The 8,041-nt window shown below is 37.9% G+C and overlaps 1 protein-coding gene across 1 annotated transcript; it reads right to left on the bottom strand.

Annotated features, from left to right (window-relative positions):
* Positions 1 to 2,020: 2,020 nt before the first annotated feature.
* LOC120824383 (phospholipase A and acyltransferase 2) lies at positions 2,021 to 7,350 on the bottom strand. Its single transcript, XM_040185191.2, has 5 exons — positions 7,216 to 7,350; positions 5,421 to 5,524; positions 4,828 to 4,948; positions 3,938 to 4,236; positions 2,021 to 3,402 (listed from the first exon to the last, which is right to left on the bottom strand). The coding sequence occupies exons 2-5, from the start codon at positions 5,436 to 5,438 to the stop codon at positions 3,271 to 3,273; spliced, it is 570 nt and encodes a 189-aa protein (XP_040041125.1). The 5' UTR covers positions 5,439 to 5,524; positions 7,216 to 7,350; the 3' UTR covers positions 2,021 to 3,270.
* Between the last annotated feature and the right edge of the window lie 691 nt (positions 7,351 to 8,041).

The following is an 8,041-nucleotide window of genomic DNA, read 5'->3' as shown; positions in this document are numbered from 1 at the left end:
ACATCCTCACTGTTACAGATACGCAGTGATAATAACACATGGAAACATTGCATGTGGCCTTGGGGTTGGTTGAAACAAGAGAACGTTAGATGCAGCCTGCAGCACACTCAAGGTCTGGAGAGGTTACAGTTTCCAACATGAAAGTCAACACAGCAGCAGACTGGGTTCCGGGAGAGGCCATCACATGAGCCAGCTACTTCTCCGGGTTCACACAGTTAGATGCAACTATCTCCTCCGAGAGCTGGCCATTCATCCATACAGGGAATCTTCAAATGAACCTTTTGTGTCTTTGTGGTGTGATATCTCCAGGCACGTGCCAAGATAGACCCCTAGTGGTGCTCAAGCAGGGCAAAAACCTGCCTTTTGCCCTGGATGAGAAAAGTGCCCCTTCTGCTGGAGCACAATTTGAATCAATAAGAATAAAAATGACTCTCTCTGTCATTAATTCCCCACAAATGTGTTTTTTAATATGTAACGGGGCATTTATTTGAGTTATTGTGAGAATTTTGACCCAATATGCTCCTCGGTGCCCCCCCTCCCTCCTCCTCCACATAGCTCCACTTATATCACAGTCTGGTGAGGTATATTGTGGTACATTATTAAGAAAACAGTAAACATCTTCCAACAGATGGCACCAAGGAGGAGGCTAAGCTCTTTTAATTTATTCAGAGCAAAGTCTTGATAAATAATCAAAAGATATTCTAACTTATTAAGTTAGAATATCTAACTTATATTATTTGGTTATATGATCTGGCTTTGTTTTGTCTGTTTTTGCCTGATATTCATTTTATTCAATTTGATAATTTGAGTCAGTTTGTTAACAAAAATAAATATATAAGCTGAAAATATTCTACTGTGTTTATTTAATTATTGATTTATTATTATTTTTAATTTCATAAATCATTTTGGCGATGGTGCTGTTTTGTTTTGTTTTGAGCACCTGGCCCCCAAAATCTCTGTTCACATGCCTGGATATCTAACAATGATGTTGCAATGGTTTGATTCGTTTGAGGATACAGCCTTTTTAGAGACTGAATCCACAACAAACATCTCACTTAAATCATGCTGGCGAGGGAACAGAGAACAGGGAGCCGTGCTGTCTTAATCTTCAGAGCCCAACTACAAGGACACTTTCCCTTCGCCCTCCTTTTACACAGAGATATAAGTGCAATCAGTGTGTTACATGCATTATAAAGGTGAATGATCCCATTAAACACGTGCCTCCATTGCGTTGTCCTTGTATTGCGGTCGTCGAAGCTTTGTTGGTTGATGGACAATTAGAAGCACTTGATACAGATATTTGTCTGTAGCAGAAGCAATACAGTAATTTAAAAATGAAAAATGCACAATATGTGCAGAGAACAATAAAATATAATAAAAGAGCAGAGCAGAACATATTGAATTAAAGTGATGGTGAAATAGACGTACAGTATGTACAGTGGGGTGGAATAGGTGTAACATTTAATTAAGACAGTGGTGCAATGTTATTGATATTAAACCAAGACAGTAGTGCAGTGGTTATTCACTAAAGAGAATTTAGCCAGAGGTGATGTGTTTTATAGTCTTACTGCATATTTCCAGTGTTTTACAGTTGCACTGCTTTCCTCTGTTCCCAACTGTTGGCTTCTCTTACACCGAGGTAGGTTGCCTCAACCAGATGTACTGGGCATCCGCTGAGTTGTCCTGCTCTGAAGATGCTGAAGGAGAGCTGCGACTTTGCACACTGCACCGACTTCACTCCTCAACTGCTGTGCTTGGATTCAACTTTGACCTTGCATAACTTGCATGTCTTGCAAAACCATAGAGAAAGCTGTCCCGAACCACCCATAATGGACAAGAATCAATCATCAAGCATCCAAACCTTTATCTTGTTTGTTTGCTTTAGAACAGAGAACAGTGACTAAAATTAAACTAAAGAACCGAACAGTTAAGAATATTATACATCTTATCATACTATAATGTGCCATAAAAATATCATAGTACAACACACAAATTGTTAAAGTGAGTAAGAGATCAGAAAAATGTCACACGGTAGTATTTAATGTCATAAAAATGTAACAAAATATTTTATTGCATAATATGCCTTGAAAACAAAATCATGAAACCCCTTAACTTAACTTTAGTTTACTGTAATTAAAATGGCATAGTATGCTAAACATTTCATAACTCTTTATGTATTTAATCAAATAGATCATTGGATAGAATGTCTAAAAAACATGAAAGTATTATAGTTTATTTATTCATTTATTCATTTATTATCATAGTGTATTTTTGAAATTGTTATCGTATATCAAGCCATAAAAAATCATAAACAATGTTGTAGTTTAGGGTGATATTAGAAAAAATATGGTATAATGCACCATAATACAATATGTCTCAGTATAGTTTGATCTAAAAGAAAATGGCTCTGCTTGTTCTCATCTATTTGCCTTTGAAGATAAGAAAATGGGTGAATGTAGACATGTAGTATTAAAAGATGTGGGTGGGAAGACTTAAAAAGAGAAATACAAATTTTGTCCATTTAACATTTATCATTCCTTTGAATTAATTCTATTCTGAATTTATTTGTTTAAAATGACATACGTTCTTAAAAGCATTATTTAGTCATGGGAATGTACTGAGTATTGATCATGTGAGCGCCTTGTAGTAATACAATCCTATTCTTACCTATTACCCTACCAAGGCCACCAGAGACCAAAACACCTGGGAAAGAGCAGTATATTTTTTCTTACAATCTGCAACTCTCTTACTGCTATAAATGCTGCTATAATGTTCATATAATTTAAAACCCCATTACATGTTAACAAGACATGTTACTACAGTTGCTTAATGCTGAGTCAATGCTTAGAAATCCAACTATACAATGAAATGATACCTTTGTCAACATGAAGACAATTAGTAATTGATTACCAGTCCTGATAGCAACTGTTGATTAACTGTTTGCCGTTTTTAGGGCTTTCGACGCAGCACTGCCCTCCTCTGGAGTTAGGCTCAAGTAAAATGTTAAACTACAATGTTGGAAGCTCCTCTGCAGTCACTGTACTTCCCCTCGTCCACATACATAAATACTTGAGCCTAGGTTACAATTGAACACTTGGCATGTTAGGCTGAGGTTGCATGAGAACACACCCATGGCCCATGAGTTGCAGAATCTGTAAATGATTAGTATAAATGATTTGCTGAATTAATACAAAGAGGATTCATATAGTCCACCAGACTATGTACGAATTACACCAATGTTTACCTCACTCCCCTTTCGAATACATTTTCCTACCATACATGTGAATTAAAGAAGTCAGAGGTTTCCCTCAAGGGACCTGCATCAGTTTCTTTAGGGCTGACAATGTTCTTGAAGGTTTCAGTTGCCAACTCACACTCTTTATTCTTCGTTCTACCAGGAAGCTATAAGAGGAAAAACACAACAGTTTCAGATGGTTTCATCAGCAACTCAACAAGTGATGCCATAAAATCCATAAAACGGCCAAATAACATTATGTATTCACATTTCAGCATTACGGAGTCTTTAAGTACATAAATCTCCCTCTAACATACCACACCAACTTGAAATATAACATTTCAGAATGATGCAACCCATGTAGGTATATGAGGTTAAAATGTGGTTTAGAGTTGTGTAACTTTCTTTCCCTACTGTGTCACTTGGCTTTGACAAAAATATGTTCCACACATGAGATAATGCTCCCTTAAACATTTTAATGTGGGAGCAATATAAAGTCTGCTGTGTAGATTTATTTTCAAATATTTCCAAGCTTTTTTGTCTATCACATTGTATTTATTGTCTAAATATTTTTACCTAGATATTGTACCTCCATCACTCACATTGCTCACTCATCACAACATAATTTCTTTAGGGCAGAATCAATGACTCCACGAAGGCAGTCACACTTTAATAGGATCATTTTATCAGCTAAGTTCATACCTGGTTGCACACTGCTGTTCCATAACGTACAAAAGTAGCAAAGTGCTCGCAGTTGAGGGTGAAAAGTTTATATGGTAAGTCCTGATCGAGAAGGGCGTCACACCGCTGTTTCATCTGCTCCGGGGTTGAGGGGGTGAAGTCGTGTCTCGTGTTGCCGATACAGACGTGGACGCCCTTCGGGACGTTCACCTCACCGAGAGGCACCCTGCGGATCCTGGTCTGCCCAAGGAGAAGGTCGCCGCACACCGGGAACATTTTTTGTAGGTAAGTACGAATGTTGTTCATAAGTTGCTTCTCATCTAAAGGAAGAGACAGTTTGTTTGCAGGATGCGCATTCAGTTGACAGTGTTCAAACTCCACTCATCCTTTAACTTTTACAACCCTGATAAAGAGCGGCACACACCAAACCAGTCATGTTCTTGAAATAGTGTTCTAAAGTTAGGAACTGAGGCAATTTACAATCCAATTTGAGTTTCAACAAAAAAGGGCATAATTAAAACATTTTGATATATTCTTTGAAGGGGTAATGATTGAGGCCCAAACAAATAATAATAACAGATTTGTTAAGCTGATCGTTGGGGTCTGAGCTCTCCTTGAACTGACACATGTTGGTGTTATAGTTTCTCTCCTATCCCAAGCTGAAGACTAACAAGTGAGAAACAGGACACGCCTAACCCAAGATGATGTTAAACAGTAGCTAACTGCATGAGTTGAATGCAGTTAGTGTTTAAGTTAGTGGAGATCAATGGCTCACAGGAAGAGGGTGCATCAGGCTTCAATTCATACTCAATACTTGTCAGTAGATATAGTGATATAAAAGGTATCGCATCACATTTTCACAAAAAGCAAACACAGAAACACAAATCTGTAATCCACAATGTTTTCCTCACCCGCAACAGCAAAATGAAATACATATCCGTCTTGATCATAAACTCCCCAGTGTGAATATCCGATGGGGTAAGCAAATTCTATCAAGTCTCCAAATTTGGCCGTGGTGGTGATTTCTTCAACCTGCAAAAAAACAGAAAGTAAATAATGATGAAAGAATGCTCCACTCCCTTTCCAGCCAGGAAGCAGGTTTAACAGGTTTGACTTCTGGTACAGTTGCTGTCACATTCTCTATAGTAATGTTTCCCCCATGTTTGTTGGTAAGTCATTTGAAGTTTTCTGAAAGTTTTGTGACATCCAGCTCCTGTCCAACGGAGCTTCAATTGCTTTGGACGAACGTACTTGCCTAATAAACACAATTTAATATCAAACAAAAATGTATAATGTATTTTTTTGTATATCCTTTTGGGAGACAGTTCCTTTAGCCATGACACAATGCTATATCACAGCCTAATTACATTAGCAACAGAACAACAAAGTCAGATTTGTAAAGAATACTACATTACACTACACTACATGATGAGATTACATTCATTGGCATTTTCCATTGTCTCTGTTGCACTTACTGTACTACTTTGTTGTTATTAATTCTTACCTGCTCCTGATAATCCATAGCCGACTCCTTCAGTTAGAGCGAGCACTGTGGCAGCACTTTGCAGGGTGTGTTGTGTGAGAAACTGGTTTGACTGTTTGGAATGACTTGAGGGGAAAAAAGAAAACTGATTGGTCGAAACAGTGAGGAAGTGTTTTTACGATTAGAAATAGAAATGCTGCTTCAAACACAAATGTTAGGAAGGTTTATGAAGAGCGGTAAACATATAAAGGTTAATTTGTTATTAACTGTTTTGCTCTTGCTTGAAAATATATTAACATGTATTGCAGTACTTTGGCTCAATGTGACCAACCTCCTTGCAGATGGTTTCTCTCAAAAATACACTCTTTCCACTGACAGGATTCAGCACGCTGTTGATTAGCATTTAAAGTTGTGATTCTAAAGTAAATATGCAGGTCATTTTGTTCATAGTGATTCCCTTTGGCTGCGCCCAGTGGTGGGTGAATGAGTACGAATGATGAGTTAGTCCTGATGGGCAGGTGTCACCTTGCATAGTAGCTCCTGTGAGTTGTTTGAAAGACTAAAAAAAAGATTCATAACTACTGTCCGTTTACCATTTACCATTACAGTAGGCCCAAAAGGGCATATTTGGCTATACTATGTTCTTTTTTGTACTATAGCGTACTGTTATGTAATATATTAAGTCATAAAATGTAGCATTGTATAGTATGCCATAAAGAAGGCTTTAAAAGAGTTACAGTTGTGTCAACAAATAAAAGTCCAGTGTAGAATGAAATAGAAATACCACTGGTATACTTTGCCTTTAACAAGCACAAGAAATGTCATAGTATAGTAATTGGTCCAATATGTCACTGGTGAGTGGGTCAAACAACCAAGGAGTGGTATCTATGCTGTTCTGACTCATCTGAGGGAAACCAGAAGGAGAGACACGAAGAGGAGATGAGAGTATGTGCCAGCTGTAAGTTGGTGTCACAGAAAAACAGAAGAAACGTGACAATAAGGTGACAGTGATACACTGAAGAATAGAATGCACAACAGTGTTTCAGAGTGGCTGACTGTTCCACAGATGAAAGCTCAAATAACATGGCATTTAACCCCTTACTTCCTAAGGCGAGGATGCACACAGAAAGAAGAATTTGTTTCTTTGGTACAGTACAAGGTTGGACTAATAATTAGGAATGAACCAAACTCCATCAACGTTAACTAAAAAGCATACATTATACAGAGAGTATACATTGTCCTATAGAAATGTCATGACTATATGATGTATACACATACATATATATACACATACATACATACATATACACAGTGTGAATGTGAGTGTGAATGGTCGTTTGTCTCTGTGTAGCCCTGTTCTAAAGTTAGGAACTGAGGCAATTTACAATCCAATTTGAGTTTCAACAAAAAAGGGCATAATTAAAACATTTTGATATATTCTTTGAAGGGGTAATGATTGAGGCCCAAACAAATAATAATAACAGATTTGTTAAGCTGATCGTTGAGGTCTGAGCTCTCCTTGAACTGACACATGTTGGTGTTATAGTTTCTCTCCTATCCCAAGCTGAAGACTAACAAGTGAGAAACAGGACACGCCTAACCCAAGATGATGTTAAACAGTAGCTAACTGCATGAGTTGAATGCAGTTAGTGTTTAAGTTAGTGGAGATCAATGGCTCACAGGAAGAGGGTGCATCAGGCTTCAATTCATACTCAATACTTGTCAGTAGATATAGTGATATAAAAGGTATCGCATCACATTTTCACAAAAAGCAAACGCAGAAATACAAATCTGTAATCCACAATGTTTTCCTCACCCGCAAAAGCAAAATGAAATACATATCTGTCTTGATCATAAACTCCCCAGTGTGAATATCCGATGGGGTAAGCAAATTCTATCAAGTCTCCAAATTTGGCCGTGGTGGTGATTTCTTCAACCTGCAAAAAAACAGAAAGTAAATAATGATGATGGAATGCTCCACTCCCTTTCCAGCCAGGAAGCAGGTTTAACTAGATTGCATTGACTTCTGGTACAGTTGCTGTCACATTCTCTATAGTAATGTTTCCCCCATGTTTGTTGGTAAGTCATTTGAAGTTTTCTGAAAGTTTTGTGACATCCAGCTCCTGTTCAACGGAGCTTCAATTGCTTTGGACGAACGTACTTGCCTAGTAAACACAATTTAATATCAAACAAAAATGTATAATGTATTTTTTTGTATATGCCTTTGGGAGACAGTTTCTATGGCCATGACACAATGCTATATCACAGCCTAATTACATTAGCAACAGAACAACAAAGTCAGATTTGTAAAGAATACTACAACATGATGAGATTACATTCATTGGCCTTTTCCATTGTCTGCGATTGGCTGGCGACCAGTCCAGGGTGTACCCCGTCTCTCGCCCGAAGTTGGCTGGGATAGACTCCAGCCCCCCCGCAACCCTGTGTGCAGGATAAGCAGTTTGACAATGGATGGATGGATGGATACATATATACATACACACACATGTGTGTATGTACAAACATGATCCAAGTTTCCTGCTTCAATTCAAGGCATGTATCAAAATGACTGTAGTCATTGTTGTGAAAGTAAAAGAGTGAAGAATGAGGCCATGTTCAGCAGCAGTGCTCAAATGCAGCAG

Source organism: Gasterosteus aculeatus, chromosome 8 (assembly GCF_964276395.1).
Source record: "Gasterosteus aculeatus chromosome 8, fGasAcu3.hap1.1, whole genome shotgun sequence".
NCBI classification, from domain to species: Eukaryota; Metazoa; Chordata; class Actinopteri; order Perciformes; family Gasterosteidae; genus Gasterosteus; species Gasterosteus aculeatus.
This window is presented reverse-complemented; position numbering and strand designations above follow the sequence as displayed.

Excerpts from the sequence above, each read along its gene's own strand:
- LOC120824383 (XM_040185191.2), bottom strand. Across the intron at positions 4,237-4,827 it reads ATTTCATTTTGCTGTTGCGG|ATGAGAAGCAACTTATGAAC; the intron begins GTGAGGAAAACA and ends CTCTTCCTTTAG. Across the intron at positions 3,403-3,937 it reads GAACAGCAGTGTGCAACCAG|CTTCCTGGTAGAACGAAGAA; the intron begins GTATGAACTTAG and ends TTCCTCTTATAG.